Consider the following 22483-nt stretch of genomic DNA (forward strand, 5'->3'; position numbering starts at 1 on the left):
AGGTTTGACTTTCAGCAGAGTCTTAGCAGAAGAAAATAAAAGGTTTCATCATAAAATGGAACATGATTGTGATACGTTTCAGCTTCGATAATAGGGAGGCACTGTTTCATGACCTAGATTTCAGAGCCAGAAGTGCTGGAGGAAGATGATACAGCAGCTTCAATACATGCAGGGAAAGCAAACATTTCAATATGACATTTTGACATTTCTATCATGTCTTTAGATCTGAGTTTTTATATGAGCTGTTTATTATTGCAGTTCATATCTTTGAAGGTATTTATCAGCCCTGCTGTTGTGTCCTTGAACATGAAACTAGACACCTACCGGCTACAGCCCTGATCTGTTGGGGATTCAGTGTCCTGTGGTTCAATAAAATAACCTTGGAGCTTTTTCTTTTTTGGACAGAGAATCACATAAAATTAAGAAAGAATACAGATAACCTCAATGTTTTAAATGCGAATGCAATCTTAAAAACTATATTGCACTTTATATCGAGTTTATGTGCTAAAATGTCTTATCACCAACCCATTTTAGTTTCACTTTTAATGAAACTACAGACTAATCTTTGTATTGATGTTGCCAGGAAGATGAGTCAAGCCTTTTTATTTCAAGATATCATACTTGCTATAGTAGAGGCTATTTTATAAGCATTTAATATATTTACAGGCTTCAAAATGACATTTTATTTTGAAAATTACTTGCGTAAAACGGATATTGAGATCGACAGGAGCGACGGTTTTGGGCTGAACATGAAAGCATCAGACATGGACCACATCTGAGTGCGAAGCCTTCTGTCGGCCCACTACGACCTCACTCTCCAGCCTTGTGCTTCCGAGAACACGATACTAACAGTTTCGATTCATCTCCATCATATGAAACTGCAGACTCACCTATCTACTGACAACACATGCGCACTGCGCACATCATGCTTCTTAAAATAGTCATGCAGTCCTCGATTAAAGTGCAAATAGTCTGATCTGTCGCATTATAATTTGTCACAACATGGAGCCTGATTGTGCATTACTATATTTAAAATACAGTTATTCTTCAGACATTAGATGTGAATGATCAGGCGAAGTCAAGCCCATAATGAGAAAAGTTCATCCTACGTACCTCTGATCGAAAATGGTGCGTTCGGAGGCCAACTACAGGGCAGATAGCAGATGAGAGGAGGAGATGTTCGGATCAAACATTTACCAACAAGCATGACATGTCACTTAGAAGTTACACGTTCATAGAATAGAATGACGACTTAAAGGTATTCAAAGCTTCTATAGACCATCAGGAGACTATACTTCATCTTACAGTTCAGTGTTTATTCGTCTAAAAGCTGCAGACTGTACCGCTGCCAGCTACAGCAGATGATAGATGGAAACACACTATGAACACACGCAGAAAACACAGTAACGTCACAGGCATGACCTGGGGATGAGGAGGAGGATGCGCGGCGCCTGGCCGGCCTGCGCCACGGGGACTCACCGCGGCTCTTTGCGCGTCCGGACAGCACCGATTTTATTGGATGTTTCCCATTCCGGAGCCTGCGGTGCCAGCAGCAGAAGAACAGGATGGTCGCGATGGTCCCGAGCAGGAGCAGCAGCAGCAGCAGCACGCATTGGATGCTGTACGGCCTGAGCAGAACCAGGAACGCCGCAGCGATCATCATACAGCGGGATGTGTGGTGGACGGAACCCCCCCCCCCCACCAGCAGCCTTCAGACAGCCGGATCCTCTCCTCTCCTCCGCCAACGCGACACTGGAGGCTCAGGATGAGAATAAACTCTCCAGCTGACATGTGCGTGGAGCATCGCACCGTGCGCGTGAAGCGTGGACGCTTTACAGTGGACAGCTCGGACTGTCGGTGTCATTACTGCCAGGGATAATGCATGACTCAGCAGAGACGCAAGTTTCTATTTATTTATTTATTTTTCTTTCGAGCAGGGAGAGTCAGCAGATTCTCCGGAGCATCGCAGTGATGTGCTGCAGAGTCAAACATCCCAGGCAGATAGGGCTCCTGTAGCAGGGATACCAGCAGCATATGGTTTCACATGAGTCAGTGAAACTCAACCCTCCAACTATATATATTGAATAATGAAGGTATTTTGCATTATCATCCTGTATTTATTATTCATATTGTGATAAAAAAATTTGATTTACTACTGCAGTTGGTTCCTATTTTGATGTGGAGGCTTGCTTTTCATAGCCTCCTGCACTGCCAGGCCCTGAAAACAGGCAGGTGCTCTGACCATCACACACTTTCAGGATTAGGGGGGAAAAATAGAAACCAAAATCTAACTATAATCCAAAAAGGATTATGTCATTTTTGGATGAACTGATATCATGTAGAGATCCCCCCCTTCGGTCAGAGAGAAAGATTCGGCAGGCAAAGTGTGATGGGATAAACAAAAACAAAGTTAAAAGTCAGGAACTGCACCCAAATAAAAAGCTATATTGATTAGTACTAATATAGTATGTCAGCATGATTTTTGGTGTGTAATACAATAGATGTGTCTCTCTCCTATATATCAGAAAAGTAATCAACATTTTTATATATGGTAATTAAAGTATGATATTAAATCATAATATTATGGCAATATATTCACATTGTGTCATGTTTGTTCTGACTAGATTAAATTATTCGGTAGTGGAACCTACAAAGTCTCCAGCTGGTCTGGGATACAAATGCAGTTTATTGTCTTGTGTGGTGTGTTGTGTGCATCAAATTTTTTTATATTTTTACATTATATGATTATAATAAATGATTGATATTTACACATAAGCTCATTATAAAAGTTTATTATAATTATTTGTACATCTTAACATTTTCTTGTACATATGTAGCTGATGTACATGTATAGGCTACTCTTATTCCATGTTATTCATGTAAATATATAAGGTTGCATTAACACTATGATCATAAAGAGCCAGACGCCTGCACAGGGCTGCAGATCATGAGTTTCAAAACACGGTTCAAGAAGTCTGATCTGAGAGGCTTTATATTGGGTGGAGCACATTACTCACAGGCATTAATGTTGAAGACATCAAGTTACAACATGTCCACATAACCACAATGGTTTTCTGTACAAGCATCATTAAAACATTTCTTCACTTACAGTTTCTACTCCAGAATGGACACTATAATGGCTGAACACACATTTTGGTCAGGAAATCTTTCCTGCCACAGCAAAAACACTGTATAACTCCTCACATCTGTCAAAATGTGAACTCTCACAACCCTGAGTCTTATGGTTTCTGTCCAAACAAAAATTATCTGCTTACTCCTGAATTTGCACATCTTATATTCATATTTCATTTGGTGTGTCATATTCCTACCTACCTCATTACATTTTATTTAAACGCAAACAACTACTGCAACTTCGCACGTCTCTTTTGTTCTTTGCTCTATGTGCAATCCCCTTGACATGCTGCTGTGATCATTTCCCAAATTGTGATCAATAAAGTATCTATCTATCTATATATCTTTATATCTATCTATCTATCTTTATATCTATCTATGTATCTACAAACATAATCTTTGTATGCGGGGATATCTGTGTCACCCAATTTATGTATATAATAATGTGTGTTACTATGGAAACACTGATCTGTAACCCACATTTCTAACTGCATCCGGTTTTCTATTCATCTGATTTGGAGAATTTACAGTGATAGTTGGCGACAGGTTCTCTCTTCAGCCCGAACAACTATATCCAGACGGGCGGATATTATAACCTCCTTTTCTGTCTCAATACCCAGTAACCCCGCCCTCGCGGCACGCTCCGCGCAGGTAAAGCAGCGCTCCATCTCCACATGACGTTGCAGACCAGACTAGCTGCGGTTGCTTTGATTTGGGGAGCAGTCGCTGAACTGCATCTGTTGCCAGGAGCCAGAGGAGAAACTGCAGGTAACGCGATGCTCAGCTTCATCCACATTGGGTTTAACCATATTGAGTAAACAGGCAAGACAAGTCCAATTGAAACGTGTCGCCCTGACTTTAGATACGTGGGAAAAAGCCATTGCAATAGCAGAAGTCAAAAACCTAACGTTAGCTTACTCGGATGTTTGGCAACTGCCTAGATTTTCACTATTGCTAAAGCTGTTAAAAATACAACAGCTGAGAGTTAAAACACAATTTCCGCTCATGTGGATACTTGGTGTCAATGTCAGTGTTTTAAAGCAGCTAGAACCCGAGTTTCTTCCACGGAGAGCCGTTAAATCCACCTTACCGCGTTACATTCAAACCAGGATGACCTGTGGGTTCTTCTTCTCTCTCCCTCATCCACTGGTCTACTTGTGTATCTGCTCGGTGCTGCTGCCTCAGGTCAAAGGCCTGTAGTACAACAACACCGTCATTTAACAGCACTGTAGTTGGCTGTAGTTTAGCCTCCACCCACACGGGGCTCTACTAAAGAGCGATGCAGGGTGGTAAACGACGAGGGAAATTATCCTCATGCTGACTTCGGTTGTGTTGAATTTTGTGGAACTGACGTGAATTTCTCCGGAGTAAGTTGTGTTTAGATCATTGTGCATTGGGCCGATGTGACAGGTATAGTAACGGCCATCTAACAGCATTCAAACCGTTTGATTTGCACAACCTCACCTAGTGAATATGGACGCTGTGTTTGGTGGGAGCTAGCTGAGATAGCGTTTCCGTTCTTGTATTTATGGTTTAAAAATAATTATTTTCCTTCTGTGAAGTTCTGTTATGGACTTTTGACTGATCCAGAGTCAGCAGCCCTAAGAGTTGTGTGTGAACATTACTGTTTCAATATCTATCTGCCTGCATTATGTTAACGTGTATCCCCTCTAGATGCAAACTTAAATTAGTTTGTTGTTTTTTCACAGATAAATGTCTTCTCCCGTTCAAACAGACGAAGATGAGGTGGAGGATGTGGATGATGATGAGGAGGTGGTGGAGTTTGTGTCTGTGAGTCATGTGTACATTCTTCTATAAATGAATGGTCTTTATTTATATACATCTTTACACTATAGGTTATTGCCATTCACATACACACACACACACACACACACACACACACACACACACATACACACACGGTGCATCCATGGGGCAAATCAGAGATTAGCATCATCCGCTCTCCCCCCTCAGCCACTAAAGTTCAACTGATAAGATAAGCACTTGCTTATTTTCTGTCTCTGACAGGATCACTTTTTGTGCAAAATCATCTTGACAAGTTTAACATTTTTATCGCACTTGAGATAAATGAAGTATTGATACAACTGATAAGTTTAAAGCCTCTTTTGTTGTGGTTTTAAACTCTTCTGTATGAGCAAAGAATGATAAACAGCAAAGCATTAAAAAAAATCTGAGGTTCATTAAGTATGTCTGACACCTTTTTAGTCTGCTTACACAATTTCAAACACATTATATCCATATAAATTGAATCTTTGTTGTAGTCCTTTTGTTGAAAATCATATTGATATCATTTTTAATGTTGTTTTATTACTCCACCCTGTCAGCCTTACACCCCCCTCCCCTCTTTATACATTGTACAGGGTTTACAGACTTTGATGAATGCTACTTTGTTTTATAACACTAACTCACACAGTGTCTTACACTTGCTTCAGGAGGCCGAGCAAAGACCTGTGGTGGAATGTATTGATCTGCTGAGTGATGAAAGCGACGGTGAGGGATGTTCATCATTCGCAGGAGTGGTGAGTGGCCGAAGGGAACAGTTTTCATCAGGAACTGTGAATACCTGTCTTTAGAGTTTTCTGCAAATGTTTGTGCCCTATCTCTCCGATACAGATTGAAGATAAGATCAGCCGTCACAAAGCACGTGTTTCGTCTACACTAGACAAACTAGCACAGCAGGTGGCACTGGAGAAGAAGGAACGGGCAGATAAATGCAGAGCATTCAAGGTAAGATCACTTCAGCATAAAATGAGCTTCTACCATTAGTAGCGTGTCAGACTGTAATGAATAATTTATTTCCTTTTAATTTGGAGGTGTATGAACTTGACCAGTTCAGTCTTTGGCTTCAATGCTAACCCTTTGTTAATTTTTTCTTGTTTCTTTTATTGTTTCAAGACTAAATGCAACTTAAAAAGCTAAGATGTAATTGTTGTGTTGTTATGTGGGTTCAATGAAAGCCATTTGTAATTGCAACAGTGCCACCCTGTGGACAAAATCGATAGGAAACTGGTGAAACCCACTGTGCTTTGACGAACAGACATCTGTGTACTCACTTCATACAACATTAAAGTCGCAGAACATTAAACACTGCTGGTTTTCTGCTGACTTCCCAATGACAGGGTTCGTACGGTCATGGAAAACCTGGAAAAGTCATGGAATTTTAAAATGTGTTTTTCCAGGCCTGGAAAAGTCATGGAAAAAAATAATTTCCCAAAAGTTTTGGAAAAGTCATGGAAATTTGTTATATTCTTATTTTCATGTCGTTCGTTTTAGGGATGGGCATAAATACTCGACTATTGATTAATTGATCATTAAGAATTTCATTGATGACATGTTTTCATCGATAAACTATTGCATGTTCGCTATGTGGCAGGAGGTCGGAATATCCGAGTTGCCCTGAACGCAGCACAGCGTGTCTGTTAGCAGCTGGAGGAAGCAGCCCGGAGCTAAGCCGCTGCTGCTCGGCTTCATGTCCGCACACGGACCCTCAGTCCACGCGGAGGGTAACCCGGACAGACCCGGGTCTGGGTGAGGGGTTCCGGGAGTGAGGGCGTTACAACGACCGGACTGAGAGGTCGAGAGCCGTCAGATCGAGCTAGCTCTCAGCGGCTAGCTGCTCTCTCAGCGGGGCTTAGGAGGACAGCAGCGCTTATTTACAAGTGTAACATTGAACGGATCCTGTTTAACTGCCACAAGAGTTGTTAATCATGTAATAAAGATCTCAATGAGGAAACACGCTGTTTTTTCTATTTTCACTGCATTTTAATATAGGCTATAAATAGTGAATTTTAATATAAAAATATGAATGATTAATCGAAAAATCGATCGTTAATTCTTCCGACGATCGATTAAGACAATTTAATCGAATGCCCATCCCTAGTTCATTTACGCTGAGTTTTAAATAATTCATACATTTTTAAAGAAATATGCTCAAAATATAAGCAGGCATACTTTGGTTTGTGTCATTTAAAGTGTGCTGTATGCCTTGGAATTCTCATTGTTAGTTTGAATACTACATTTTGTCACTTTTTCGCGTATACACCGAGATTTCACGCAATGTTCGGTCATGGAAATTTGGTTTAAAGTCATGGAAAAGTCATGGAAATCCATTGGTCAAAATGTGTATGAACCCTGCAATGAGTATAAAACATAGCATGTTGTATGTTATCTATCATCTCTGGGCCTTTTTTTTTCAGGAGAAGCAGATCTCACAAAAATGTCATGGACGGCAGGAGTTGGCTTTCCGTGCTGCTAATGGAGAAGCAAAGCACTGTGTAGACATGTGGTTAAAGATGCCAGGTAATGTGGATTAGTATCACTGACATTGATACTTTTACCTCTAATATTCCGTGCTGGTGCAATGACTCACATCCATTACATGACTGTACTGGTTTTAATAGATCTGTTGCTGTTGTGTTATTTGCCTGATTCTGTCCACCTGATAACACTGTACCTCTGGGTTTATTTAGGTGTCATACCTGGATCGATCAGTTCTGGTTTTGGAAGAAGGCGCAGGGCTCCTTCTTTCCCCATGAATAGTTCAACTAGACACACTTGTCCAGTGATTAACTGTGGTCGTGTTTATGACAACGCCTTACTGCTTAATGGGCACTTGAAAAGGTAATAATCGTCTGTGAATTTCAGTGTAGGTCAAATGCTTTGAACCGTGTTCCTGTGTCCAAATCTGCATAAATTGAAGGAAAATATCTTGCGTGCAGGTTTGATCATTCCCCTTGTGATCCAGCTATCAATCTGAAGGGATCTGCTTCTGATTTCGTTGCCTGTGTTGCCTGTGGTCAACACTTTCAGACCAAAGAAGCATGGAGAACACATCTAGAGACTAAGGTTTATACACTCTCTGCTCTGCGAATGTATCTTATCCATTACATTTTGAAAGTCATAGTTTGCTGTTGATTTTCAGGAGTACAATTTCAAAACTGCTCTCATTTTGAACCTTAGGTAAAATCATCTGCTGAAAATGCTCACAGCACCATTCAGAGCTATCAGCGGATTGTGTGTTTCGCCTGCCCTGCCTGCTACCTCCTCTTCAACCTCCGAGACGCGTGTCTTCAGCACATGTCGACCAAAAACCACTTCACAGAGGCTCTTTCATTGAATGGTTTGTTGAGCAATTTTCCTCAAAACTACACATAATCAAATATCAGGAGGTATTTTACATACAAGAGTATGTCTACCTTTTTACCTTTGTTCTCTTTTTAGAATCCAGAGAAAAGCCGCTGCCGGTTCCGGTCCCCCAGTATGTCAAGAGCCGTCTCATTACTTTGTGCAAGGATGTACGGTTCGATGTCCGCTGCTCCTTATGTCACAAAGTACTGATCTCGCATCAGGCAGCTCAAGCTCACTTTAAGTAAGTAAGAGATGATTCTAACATGTTGTGTTACAGTGTTTGGATAGAAGGCACTGATTCTGTATATGTTGTGTTGGTTATTTTTATAAGACATCCTTATTTTCTTTTTCAGCGTGTTCTGCAGACAGGGCTGTGCAGTGGCCAAAGCTGATAAAACAATAGCTCAGGTGATGAAACAGTTTCAGGTGCGAGGGCAGTGCTCCCTCTGCTGTCTGATCTTCCTCAGCCAAGAGGAAATCGATCACCACAAAGACTTGACTCAGCACGATGTCGAGATCAACCAGACGATGGGCAATGCACTTCTGCAGCACGCCAGGATGGCTCAGGAGGCATTGGGGGCAACACAGTCCATTGGCCTTGAATCACCCAAAAGAACACGCAAGAAGAATGACGGTCAGTGTGCTCCAGCCAAACGCAAAAGACTTAGCCCAAGTGCGACTGGCTGCATGAGCAGAAACCCGACAACGGCTTGGTTCTGCGAGTGTGGTCTGCAGTTCCCCGAGGAGGCTGCAGCCAGCAGGCATCTCATGGCCATAAACCAGATCTTCCATCAGTGTGGCGTCTGTGACAAACACATGGGAGAGTCTTCAATTACCCGTTTGCATATGAGCCGGTTCCACGGGGGAGCTCATCTCTCCAACTTTTTCTTCTACTGCCGCAAGTGCAAAGTGGGAATGCCTCGGCACGAAGACATCCTGTCGCACGTGACAGAAGCTCACAGTGGACACACCTACTTCGCCGAACAAGAAGTGTCCGAGGACGCCGCCACGGTCATCGATGCCGAGCCGTCCACCAGCCGAGATGTCTCCATTCAATCATCCTCCAAGTCCTCCACAGTCCAGCAGAACACAGCGAAGCCATCCTCTTCAAAAGCAGAGGAGACTTGGATGTGCAGGATGTGCGAGGACATCTTTGACTCGGAAGCGGCTGCGTACAACCACTGCCGGGACGCCAGCACTCACAGCTTTCAGAGGTTCATCTGTGGACACTGTCCTCAGAAGTTCTTCAAGGAGTCCACCGTACGGAGACACTGTGCGAACGAGCACGACGGGCAGATCAAGAGCTCCCACTTCTGCGGCCTCTGCGACAGCATGCAGTTTGAAGTTGAGAGCGAGTTCCTGGAGCACTACAAGAGACTCCACAGTAAGGACTACTTCCGCATGGATGATGGAGACGTGGTTCAGCCTGCTGTGGCCAAGAGCACCAGTCAGCCCACTTGTCCGTGCATGAGTTCCGAAAAGAGCAAGGAGGAAATGAAGGCTACATATACACAGTGCATGAGGAATCTGGCCGCTGAGAGTAGATGTCAGTACGTCTGTGCTCCGTGTGATGTAACTGTGCCTTCCTATGCACAGATGAAAACTCACGTCCACATGAAACACGTCGCCTTGCACCTGGACAAGACCTTTGATGTGGAATGCAAAGCGTGCCCGGAGAGTTTTGAGAGTGTGCAGAGTTTCCACAATCACTACCACTCCCGACACTGTGAACTGGATCCCTGCAGGAGCTCCAGGACCTCCGAGACAAACACCAAAGCAGAACCTCCCCCTGCAAATCGATTCAGTGCTGTGGACATCGAAGCAGACAACGGTATATGTGTTTACATCATATCTTTGACATTAATCCTCTGCTGTTTACTTGTGTGTTTATATTGTCATGTGCAGAGAGTAAAGACGAGACAAGGGAGACGTTTTCAATATCTCAAGACAACAAAGAGACTAAAGCAAATGAAAGTAGGCGATAAACTAACTCGTGCTGCTTTGGAGCAATAAGACAAGTAATAATATTATTAATATTAATATATTTTTAAAATGATCCTACATTTCAGGGCTTCTGTTTTGAAATTTGTTTCCAAAAGTTATGAAATATATTAATCATGAAACTGGTTAAACTTTTGATTAAATTAGGACTCAGCTCAAAATACATCTGCGAGCTGAAAGATATGAAGTGCCTTACATTATATAGGAGCTCAAATGTCACATCTCCTCCAAGGCCCCAAAGTTCCCTTAGATTCAAGCTGTACACACCCAAAATCTGAAAGGGCCCATGTCTCATCCTTTCACCAAGTTTCATGGAAATCCGTTTTGTAGTTTTTGCAGAATCCTACAGACAAACTAATCAACCAACAAACCAATGGACAGGGCTGAAACCATAACCTGCTTGGTGTATGTTATAACATTTGTCTGTAAGCTTCTACTTATTGTTACATTTACGTTTTATCGTTTATTCTGTTACAGATTCGGATGAGGAAATGAAGAATGCGCTGTGCGTGAAAGAGGAAGAAGCAAAAGAGTCTACAGGTATGGAAAAGTACTGACTCAAGATAGTAGCCCATTTCATAATGTTAATAGTGTGCATTAAAAGTCCAATGTAATGTGGTGAAAAACAATCTCACACTTATCAACACAAGATGTTGTATTGTTTTATTTGAACTTCTGTAACAAAAGATTTTGATTATCTGTTTCTTTTATTTACAGAGATAGAAGAGGCTCTTAAGAGAAGTCTTCTGGAATTCTAATGACGGGAAAGCGGTCTGTGACACATTTCATCCATTATTGCATTGAAATGTTCTGTACAATGTCATTAAATTCAAAGTATATAAAATAAGCAGTAGTTGGCATTTTTCCCATTTCTTAATTTGTAATTGTTAAATAATCGTCATCAGCGAATTCCTCCTGAAACACAGAGCGCCCCCTGATCCCACTGTGGTTGGCAGATCCCATGTAACCGTTGATTCATGCTCACTCCTGCGTGTCGACATGTGTGCTATAGATGGCAATGATGACGCTGCAAGATGCCGTGGCTGAACTTGTGACCGCTGAGCGAAGAGCTGGTGTCTCCGGTTGCAGTCTCTGTTTTCATCGCAGACATGAAATCCAGTGACTTGCATTTACCAATCTATCTTGAAGTGCTGTCACACAGGTCGTCAACATTATGTGATTGAATTCTTCTAAAATCAACAGTTTTAAGAGGCTCATTATTCTCCTGTGATGATATAATTTGGAGCGCAGGTTACACAATACACAAAAATACATTTCATAACATGTATCTAGCTTGTTTACTTTTCATGCACGTCCCCCTGGTCGTCTGATTAAAGTTAAAAATATATATAATGAAGCATCTTAAAACAGTGGAGTGATCATGGTCCAGTTGGTAAACGGAGATTGTTAATGGACTTGAGGAACAAATTAATTAGGATCGAACCTCCCTGGTTGTAGAATTTGTCAGCTGCCGTCTAATTTCAACCTCTGTTGAGAAGAGGCAGTTCTCATGTGTAGAACATAAACAGAGCAGCAAAAGAGTCATTTGTTTAATAACCTATAAAGCACATGATCCGTGTGTTACTCCCAGGTCCGAGGAGGTTATGTTTTTATTGCCAATTGTCTGACTATAATTCAAAAACTGATTTAATTCAAAGGTTAGGTGTGGAACAAGAACTTTGATAAAGAGGGGCGATTTTGCCCCACTTTCTTTAATGTTACAATATCTGGAGATTCTGGACATTTATCTAGAAATTATCCATCTTAATGAACTGTATTGTAATAAAATGGTAATAAAAACTCCATATCAAATCGAGCTGAAGCAAGAATTACCTAAACTTCAATAATGAGCACTGCAATGGAACTTAATGAAAAGACCCTCGACTGCAAACAAAAAAATATTTTTCATCTGGACATTGGTAAATCACGTTGAAGTTCAGTCCAAGTGTTCTTCGGGGCCTTTTGGAGCTTCTCGGGACCTGAAGGGTCCTCGAACCACACTTTGGGAACCTCCTCCTCTGCTCTGGACTGCTCGGGAAGCTTCTGAGAGGAGTCGCCGGAGGAAGCCACAGCCCATGTTAGGACATGTTGTCCCGGGGGCGCACTCACTGACCGTCAGCCGGATCGTCAAGGAGCGTGTGACAGCGCACAGGAGACACCGATCATAAACAGCAGATTATTAATTCACCATCATGGCTCAGGCGAAAATTCAGGCGAAGATGAACGAGCCTCCGTGCAACAAGTTCAGCAGGACGCTGTCCATGGCGGATCGCTCCGGGAGACTGCTGGAAAGTTTGGATCAGCTGGAAATGAGGTGAGTGAAGCAACAGGCCGGAGCCATGTGCGTAATGTGCAGTCAGTGCCGGAGCTGTCTGCTGAAGCCTGGTCCACTGGTTTATAACTAAAGCCAACCTGGCTATTTAGTTAGGAAATGTCATAATAACTTTATAATTACAAGATCAGGCTGTCACACCTTTTATAAATGCTGCAGATCACGTTTCATTAAAAGTGTTTGCTGCACTGTGACAAAATAAGATTTGATTTTATCCTCGCATGGAAAAACAGTGATTTCCTCCACCCATCCTCCCATTGTGATACCCGTTGTCTTCACTGTGAGGTCATGGTGATGTAACTGGGTGTGTTCCTGTACTTGTGTCTTTGTGAGGACCATTTTGAGCATAAACCCACAGAGTGAGGACATTTCGACCGGTCCCCACTTTTTCCACGAGATGTTTGAGGGTTAAGGCTTGTCTTTAGAATTTTGTTTAGGTTAGACTTAGAATTAGGTTTGTATTAAGTTTAGAATTAGGTCTAGGTTAGTGTTAAAATTAGGTTAAGGTTAGTGTTACGTTTAGAATTAGGTTTAGGTTAGAGTTAAAATTAGTTTAAGGTTAAGGTTAAGTTTAGAATTAGGTTTAGGTTAGAGTTAAAATTAGGTTAGGGTTAGGTTTTAAGATTGGGTTTAGAAATAGGTTTAGGTTAGATTTAGAGTTAGAATTATGTTCAGGTTAGAATTAAGTGAGGGCTAGGTATTTAGTTTGGATGGTTAAGGTTGGGGTAAGGAGCTGGGGAATGCATTATGCCAATGAGTGTCCTCACTAAGATAGAAGTACAAACGTGTGTGTGTGTGTGTGTGTGTGTGTGTGTCTCAGGGTGGAGTCTTTACGTGAAGCAGCATCAGCCATGGAGCAGGAAAGGGAGTGCATCCTGGAAATGCTCCAGTCGATACAGGGCAGTCAAGAAATGCACAACATCTGCGCCGGTGAGGCCCACAAGACTCTGACCACACACTAGTTTGTAATGCTGGCTTTACAGGGAGATAAATAACTACACAACTGTCTGAACAACATTGTGTGTTTTAGCATTTTCTCCAGCTGCTGTAACATTGTGATCCAGGGAGGTTATGCTCTGAAAGCTGTGTTATAGTTGGGTGGTGGTGCTCGAGAATCTCAGGGTGTTAAAAAGGATCAACATGAGTTTTTGCACCCCACCCTAAAGAAGATTGAAGTTTAACCTCACATAATAGACTTGACCCTGAAGTCCCAAAAGATGACCTAAACCGGCTTGTACAACGCCCCTCTGATAATCATACCGTCATATCAAATGAATAATGTTGTTATAAAGCATGATAAAGTTGTTGCTTTTCATGATTCAATTTACAGCACGAACATAGAGTAACTTGCTTCATCCCAATTTTACTAGCTAGTTGGCATAATCTGGCATCCGTCTGAATGATTACTTTAACTATATCTAGTGTAAGAAATAATAATTGCATATTGGAAAATAGTTTGACCTCAACCCACCATTGTTCGACCCAAAGTTACGTTACATTCCCTTGAATGGAGCCTATACCAACATCCCAGCATGCAATAGGATAATTACATTGACCTGAGTCATATTGACTTCAGATGAGGGGAAGAAAATGGAGCACAAACATGGAAACACACTCATTGAGGACAACAACCCTTATTTTGGGGCGACACAGAGACAGTGTGGCCTCCTACAGTAGATAGCACATGTTTTACTTCTTATTACCAGTGTATTTTATTTATGTTGAGACACGGCATTGATTTTTTCACGGTTCATGTCTTCTAGGGGAGAAAGAAGAATTAAATATAACCGCGAACCGTCTACTTGGCCGGACGCTGTCTGTGGAGATCTCCATCAGCACAATCAGAAACTCCCTGCAGGAGGACGCACTGCGCAAGGCTACGTCTATAATCGACGAAATAGTGAAAAAGTTGCTGGATGACATGGACGACAGCCGCCAGCAGCTGCTAGCCCTGCATGCGGCCTGCGTGACCGAGGCGCCGCCCGTCCCCATTGACCAGAAGTTCCAGGCCATTGTGATCAGCTGTTCTCTGGAGGACCAGAAGAAGATCAAGCGGAGGCTGGAGACCCTGCTGAGGAACGTTGCAAATACTGAAAGGAACATCAAGATCATGGATCACCGAAAACCGGAGGACTCACAAGCCAATGGCGGTCAATAAGAACCAAAAACACACAAACACGTCTTACATACCACTTCTCTGTACAAACTGTGCTTCTACTTGTAGCAGAATCACCAGCCACTACGTAGCAAATACAGCCAAACTGAATCTTAGGGCCAAGAATACAATCAATCACAACTCACTACTATATTAGAGTGGTGTCGATGCATGATCAAGTTTCACTTCCACACTCAATATGGATTTTTTTTTTTTTATTGTGTGAACCCATTACACAGTGTGTGCACTTAGGCCAGAACAGCATAGTGCTTCATTGAGGGTTTGTTCAGTCCAGCGCTGATTACCAACTGAATAATTCATAATGTGTCAGGAGATAGTCTAAAAAGGATGATACTGCAGTCTTAATAGCTTTATTACCAGGTTACACTTTGTGAGATCAGCACAGGAGTCTCCGAATAAAAGTGAAAGAGTATTCCTGATATAATATGGTTGGTTGAATTGGTTCAGTATATTGTTCTGTGTCACTGTCATACTTTAAATTCAGACACTTGTTTAAGGATTTTGGATATGCATGCAACTTTTTGAGGAATACCGATCACATCAAGCCGTGGATTTTTATTCATATTTGCACCAAGCTGTCTTTTAATGTAAGATTTTGTCAGAAAAGTAAATAAAAGCAGAATGGGCACCAGATCTGTCTGTTTATCTGGATCCTCTCCAAAGTGTCCCACGTCCTGTTCATTCTTTCATGGAAATCTGTTCAGTAGCTTTTGCTTAATCCTGCTCACTAACAAACAGCAGAAATCGTTAAACAAATGAAGTAAATGTCACAGCCTATTTCTGGGACTGATGGGAACATAGCAGTTTTCAGGTTGGCTTCCAACTCAACTGTCCAGTCACATACACATCGCATACACACATTATAGCCCTGTTGGAAAGCTAGCACACCTTTCGTTGACTAATGAAGGTGAGCACCGTCGTTTAGCAACATTTACACTTTATTATCTCACCTTGTTAATTCTGAACAAACAAAGACAATGTTTTGAGGTAAACTTTCATTTGAAATTATACACTGGATTCCCTATGAAAAGAAAGAAAAGGTACAATTTCAATGATTTCTTTTATTAAAGTCAGATTACAATCAACCCCCCCCCCCACACACACACGTAACATCAGGTGCACAATTCTGTGTCACGCTTCCAGGCTGTGATACATGTATAACTGTTAAAACAAACCAAAAAGAATCCAACAATGGCTTTTGTTGTTGTCAGACTATAAGTAGCAATATCGATTTATTTGAAGATCTAATCATGTGAAACTGCTTTATAAAGTTGTGTGTATGGAAAAAGTAGAGGAACAGTGAAACAGATTATTACAACACCTGAGTGACAGCACATAAGTATGGTTAGTTTTAACTTATGGTTCTTTAAGATTTTATACAATCTTAATAATAAAGTGCACTAAATCCATTCAGTCAAAGAGCAAATAAAGAAGGCAAATGTTTAGAAGTAGGAGAAGTAGAAGGAGAAAACTGGAGAAGTGATTATTTACAGATTCACTGCAGCTCTAAACAAACAGCGAGAGGAGGATTAAAATGGTCAGTGGGGGAGAATGTAAACACGGACAAGGCAATGTGGCTTTACAACCATGACTGAACATTCACTGATGTGGAAAAAAAGGCTTGCATGCATTACTTATGCCACACTTTCTTTTCAAAAGAGAACTCTTTACATACAACCAAAGAGAAAGCTTGAAATGTGACACATCTTAGTACCGATGGTATTTGAAGCAGCTGTTGAGATGCTCACATCAGACTAATAAGTGACAACATGGTTTAATTCATCTAAACTTCATTTGAAGCCTCTAAAACAGCTCCGAGATCAGTAACAAAACTTTCAAAAAGACAGCATGCACATTTTAACCCACAAATATGTCCTATGTATTCATATTCCATTTAAAATACTTTTAATAAAAGACATTTCAATCATTTTTATAAAGAAGATTTAATATAAGACTTTTTCTACATTGCCACGTATTTCTTTGTGCTTTGTGAATTAGTATCTTTCAGATAATGATTCTTGGAAAACCAAATTCCCGAAAGGCAATAATTAACAGTTCACAGCTGTACTGGGGACTGAATATGAGTTTGGGAGTATCCGGATTTAGTGAGAAGGAACTGGATTATCTTGCATATTCAGGCCACCAAAGGCGCTCCAGCACGAACATCTCCTGCTCGTGGTTCTGGTTAAACCGTCAAGAGATGTTCCAATACCAGCATCGGAAATGTCCGTTATGAGTTTCAAACTAGATTGTAAAATAAGTTACATTACATTCATTCTCAGGCCGTACAACAACGATAGCAATCATCACTTCCATACAGGGTTGGAAGCATAAAGCTGTTATACAAGTGTTTTTTTTACGTTTGTTATTTAATGCACCAGTATCGGATCAATACTTGCTATTGGATGATATGCAAAGTCCAGGTATCGGAATCGGTAGTGGGAAGAGCAAAATGGTATCGGAACATCTCTGACACCATAAAAGAGTGAGTGTTCACATTCTGCTCGAGAGACCTCACTGTTCTCTCCTCATTCTTTCATCCATCTCCTTCTCCCTTTCATCCCATTAAAATATGCAGAATGATAATAAAACGGTAATAACGAAAAATTAAATAAGACCTGTAACATGTTTAGTGTTGGAAATGTGAGAAATGTAGTGACAGCGAAATATATAAACCCTGCATAGGCAAAGCTATACTAACACTAAAGAAAAGGTCAGTTAAATATGGAATATGTGAAATGGAAACAACTGAACTGAAACATAGAACCATAACAGACTGAAAATTGATGTATTATGACCTCAAATAGCAGAGAGTCATTAATTCAACCCATAATTGAGTAGTTGTTAGAATTAAGTTAACAAATCTTTAAATACGTGGATTGTAAGCGGAAACTCAGGACTGTTTTGTGACAATAGTTATTGATATTTGGTTATACATAGGAGCACATTCTTTTCATTTCATGTTACATCCAAGTCGTTGCAGTGGTAATGTTAAACTACAGCTCAGAAAATGGAACATTTTGGCACAACGTCAACACTTCATTGAAAATATCACTCAACACTAATATGATTCGTACAAAAATACTTCTGCACATAGAATTAATTCTGGATTCCAGAGTGTTTTGTCCACAATAAACAGCATAGTCTGAGCCATAGTTTGTTGACAGTTAGAAAAATATGGTACAAAATAATCTGTTTATCCTCTACGATGCATGCAAACATATAGTACGCTTCAAATGTCAAACACATGAATGGGCGAACCAGGAGCAAGAGTGCAACATTTGCTGTAACGTATTTTGATGAGAGGCGTGTATATCGAGTTATATATTTAAAAAAACAAAACAAAAACAAAAAAACATCACTCACAGACATATATCTGTTTTTTTAGGGGATTTCAGCTGTACTTATTACCCGGTGTACAAATATCAACAGGGTTTCTGTGCAGACCATTGGTGGATATCCAAGGTTTAACCAAAAGACTTTCAGCCATGATTGAGGGGACTCAGATAAAACATCTGATTGTTAAAGTAGTGTAGAGCAGAACTTCCCAGTCTGTACGGGCTTTGGTCTCTTAATGAATACAACAATGTCCAATCCAGTCTGAGACACAAATAGTCAGGCGCTAAAATTTAAATGATTCTATCTAGAGTAGGCTGCAGCTTCCAAAAGGATTTTTACTCTTCTTGGTCCGTTGTTTGTTAGGTCGCAAAGTGATGACTTCTTTACCGTTGCTGGAGTTCTGGTTGCTGACATTACTACTTGTGGTATTAAAAACACCTTTGGGAAAATAACAATTTATGAGTAATGTCACCTTGCAATATAAAACCTTAAATTGCAACATAAAAGATGACATTTCTTACCTATTTTATTGCTTGTTGAATGGACCACATCTGTCTCCTCTGCTGTTTGCTGCTTGAGTCGTTGGAGATACTTTTCAGCTAAGTATTTAAAAACTAAACAGAGGAAAAGAAGTGTGTCAGTAACATTCAGAATGTTTCACTTGCATATAACCAGTTGTCCACATTTTCAGTAACCCACCCTCATTAACATTAAGGTCCTCCTTTACTGAAGCTCGATAAAATCTCAGTTTGAGTCTTTTTGCCAAACCTTCTGCCTCCTCACTATAATTCAAGCAAAGAAATTACATTTCATTAATTCGATATCCTTGTCCTTTATCTTTTCATTGTATCTTTTGCAAAAAAACCTACTTACTTATTTATAAGAGTTTCTTCTAGGAGGTCGATTTTGTTCTGCACTAGAACTGTGGGAATGTCTCCAACCTCTGCTTCCACCTTCTCCCTCCAGCTGTCGATAGCCTGATAAGACTCCCTGTCGGTGGTAGAGAAAACCAGCACACATGCTTGTGCACCTGGGATATGGGGCAACAAGACAGCAATTCAATTTCAAGTTAACTTCTTAATTTTTTTTTATAACTATCTCTAATATATGATACCTAATCCACCTTCCGTGAGGATGTAAAAACAGTGTAGACATGACAACAGTCCCATTCGAGATTCACTTCATTGCTCTCAGTGCTCTGTGTGTGTGTGTGTTTTGTTTTGGTTGAATGCCGTGCAACCAGTGAACCATACAATCTGTGAATGAACCTGAGCACAGTGAGCAGTCAGTGAGGCCAGGGACCCAGAGCTGCAGCGTTACAGTTTGTCAGAATGGTGGGGGTCTTACCGCGATAATAGGCCTTGGTGATGGCATCAAACTCCTCCTGCCCAGCAGTGTCCCAAAGCATAAGTCGGACCTCTTCGTCATTGACACTAAAATAATGAGCAGGTAATCAGGGAAAAGTATCTGATAAGCTGTAGTAAGGATAACAATCTCCTACCCAGCACAGAACAGTGGTTTATTCTGTAATATTTGTGTACGTTTGCCAGCTCTGTAGCTCAGAGTAACTAGCATATTATCTTCCTGTTTCCTCATTAAAGTAACCTTATGGGATACTAATTACTGTCAACTAAAAACATAATTTTTTCATGAATTTGGAGTAGTTGAATGTAACAATTTTAACAATCTTAGAGTGGAAAAAAACACTATAACAAGTTTCTTACTCGATCTGTCTTTCGAGAAAGTCCACTCCGATTGTCTTTTTGTAGTCCTTGGTGAAGATTCCTTTGCAGTAACGTTGGATCATACTGGATTTGCCAACAGCTCCGTTGCCAACCACGACCACTTTGATGGCCACTTCCATGTCCTCTTCCAACATGGTGGCGACGTCTGGCTGGTCCTCTCAGTTCCACTCTGCCCGGGTAGTTTTAATGATGCCAAGCGGACACATATACCACCTGACAGTGTAAAACATTGATTAATTTGAGCCACAACTGAAGAAATAAACCACCGAAAAACAAGCTATGACTAAATTAGTTATATAAAAGGTGGTGGGGGAAGGTAGTACTATTCTTTTTCTCCAGTACATTCCAAAATGTAGCAACTTTATATAACAGATTACTGGGGCTGCAACAAATGTTAATTTATTTTATTGATTCATTTTATATCTCAACTATTATGATAGTCATTATTATCAAATAACTGAAGTATAAAGAAATTGCTTCTTCTATTTGGCCAAAAGTAAAAAAAAGTATTCAATTAGAATTGTTTATAATGACAAGAATTATATAATGCAGAAGTTACACTGCAAAAGATGGACTTATATACACAATGACTGGGCTTTTTCTTCAAACTATTACTTTGTGTGCTCAATCTGAACACAGCGTTGTTAATTTTACAGGGAGTGACTGTGCAATGTGTTTATTCTTCCATTAGCACGACGAGCGGCAGACTCCACATAGCAACTGGCCCGGCTACAGTGACATGTGTGGAACTGCTGAGTGCGACGCTAAACAAAATATTGTGTGAAGGCTGTTCCCAGTGGACAGTGGCAACCTACTGTGTGAGTATGTTCCAACAGCCTGTCTGGGTTTGAGTCACAATATTTATGCAGCAGAAGACATTATTCATTAACCACCACTGAGCTGCATGATGCGGCGGTTGTTAGACCATGCAGGCACAAATATGGAGTATAATCCTATATTATTATACTATCAATCGCATCTAATATTATTTGTATAGCCCATACTCACAAATCACAATTAGCCTCATAGGGCCCTTAACCCTCAACTAGAGTGAGCAAAAACTGCACAATAAAAAGTTTTAACAGGAGAAAAAAATATGTAGAAACCTCAGAGTCAAAAGTGAGGGATGCCGCTCCCAGGACAGACAGAAGTGTGTAACGGAGAACATCAATAAAATAACAACCTTGATGAGAAAATAGTGTCTAACATAAATAAAAAAGTCTATACATGTTTGAAGTATTTATACAAACGAAAATATCTGACAGAGATGAAAGGGAGGAGTAATGACAAATGTAATGATAGTGGTATTGCCAGTAGAATTCAATAATAATACTTTATATCTAAACAACATGGTTGTAATAGTTATTCCCGATCAGCTGCCACAATGATCCGCGATATGGCTGCAATCACCTTATCTTATATATATTCATTAATTTTCAGTTTACAGGAGACTAAATACTTTAAATTTAGATTTGTTATTGACAGATCATTTCTGCGTCACTCGTGTGGAGTGAAGACCGAGGCCCCTCTTCGTTATTTCGACTTCTTAACTCCTCAGTTGTACATCTGCAGTTCTTTCACATCTCAATCAAATCATATGCATATATATTAGAGACATATGAGATAATCTCAACTATAACACTGTCTTTTATATCTTATTAATATGCACATGTAAATTAACACATTCTGTAGGAGATAATACACCCGAGTCTTTCCTGGGACACTGTCAAAGCCATTGACATAGGACACAAGGAGAATTTAACTATTTCACAATGCCATGAGAATAACTCGTTTCTACATAGGATGGATGATGGTCAACCTATGGCAGAATTTCCAAAGTCTAACAGTGGAATTAAATGTTAGCAAACTTTTCATTGTGCCGTTTCAGCGTACACCAGCCTCGCCTTGGTCAAGTCTTGACCTGTTGAACAGCAGCTTGCAGCGCCGTGCAGCTGCTGGTGCAGCCCCGCTGAACCCGATGGAGGAACCGGGGGATCGAGGCTAGCTTACCCCGCACAGCGAGCGGGTTCTTACCTGTAAAATCCCGTTGAGACTCCTCCGGTTGTCCCCCAGCATTAGACGAGCTAACCAGCCGGCTAACCCGCAATCACATATCTCCAGCCGCCCCCTGCTCGTCTCTGTGGCGAGAGGAGACGCCGGTGCCTCCCTGAGCTAAGGTTACCTAGCTAAGGGCTAGCCACGTCTTCTCCCGGAGCACAGAACCTTCTGCTACACCTGCTAACGATATCTAGCTAATGTCTGCACAGAGCTCGGCTTCTCCGCGTCCGCACGACACACAGAGTTTGGTTGACGACGACGAGCGAGTCACCTCGGGGATGTTCAGAGGAGAGAATTCACTTATGAGTCCTCGTCACTGTCTGTCTGCGAGCCTGCGTATGAGCTAACTACGCTGCGAGCGGAGCTAGCCTGGCGACTGGCTAGCATCGAGCTCGCTTGTTGCTTAGCAGCAGCGCCAGGGAGACGGCGTGGAATCATGGGAGCGTTTGTAGTTCTCAAGTCACGACAGGCCAGGTTGAAGTCATCTGATCAGGGGCGGCTCCTGGTACAGGCGACATAGGCGGTTGCCTAGGGTAAAAAAATGCCGAGAGG

The 22483-nt window shown here is 41.1% G+C and overlaps 3 protein-coding genes across 4 annotated transcripts; 2 read left to right on the forward strand and 1 right to left on the reverse strand.

The window, feature by feature from the left end:
- The first annotated feature begins 4432 nt into the window (after nucleotides 1-4432).
- On the forward strand, nucleotides 4433-11107 carry znf451 (zinc finger protein 451). 2 transcript variants are annotated; one of them, XM_061087258.1, is made up of 12 exons: nucleotides 4433-4499; nucleotides 4842-4923; nucleotides 5586-5672; nucleotides 5767-5880; nucleotides 7350-7452; nucleotides 7623-7773; nucleotides 7872-7998; nucleotides 8113-8272; nucleotides 8374-8521; nucleotides 8634-10111; nucleotides 10759-10821; nucleotides 10999-11107. In XM_061087258.1, the coding sequence occupies exons 2-12, from the start codon at nucleotides 4846-4848 to the stop codon at nucleotides 11037-11039; spliced, it is 2550 nt and encodes an 849-aa protein (XP_060943241.1). In that variant the 5' UTR covers nucleotides 4433-4499; nucleotides 4842-4845; the 3' UTR covers nucleotides 11040-11107. The 2 variants fall into 2 exon arrangements, with proteins under 2 accessions (XP_060943241.1, XP_060943242.1); XM_061087259.1 differs by having other exon boundaries at nucleotides 4489-4542.
- A 1255-nt stretch (nucleotides 11108-12362) lies between these two features.
- bag2 (BCL2 associated athanogene 2) lies at nucleotides 12363-15451 on the forward strand. The gene is made up of 3 exons (XM_061087345.1): nucleotides 12363-12595; nucleotides 13434-13543; nucleotides 14377-15451. Exons 1-3 carry the CDS (start codon nucleotides 12474-12476, stop codon nucleotides 14769-14771), a joined length of 627 nt encoding a protein of 208 aa, XP_060943328.1. The 5' UTR covers nucleotides 12363-12473; the 3' UTR covers nucleotides 14772-15451.
- A 381-nt stretch (nucleotides 15452-15832) lies between these two features.
- On the reverse strand, nucleotides 15833-22258 carry rab23 (RAB23, member RAS oncogene family). The gene is made up of 7 exons (XM_061087297.1): nucleotides 21908-22258; nucleotides 19853-20086; nucleotides 19476-19561; nucleotides 19002-19158; nucleotides 18828-18910; nucleotides 18650-18742; nucleotides 15833-18566 (listed from the first exon to the last, which is right to left on the reverse strand). Exons 2-7 carry the CDS (start codon nucleotides 20005-20007, stop codon nucleotides 18433-18435), a joined length of 708 nt encoding a protein of 235 aa, XP_060943280.1. The 5' UTR covers nucleotides 20008-20086; nucleotides 21908-22258; the 3' UTR covers nucleotides 15833-18432.
- Nucleotides 22259-22483: the final 225 nt, after the last annotated feature.

Source organism: Limanda limanda, chromosome 15, assembly GCF_963576545.1.
Source record: "Limanda limanda chromosome 15, fLimLim1.1, whole genome shotgun sequence".
NCBI lineage: Eukaryota > Metazoa > Chordata > Actinopteri > Pleuronectiformes > Pleuronectidae > Limanda > Limanda limanda.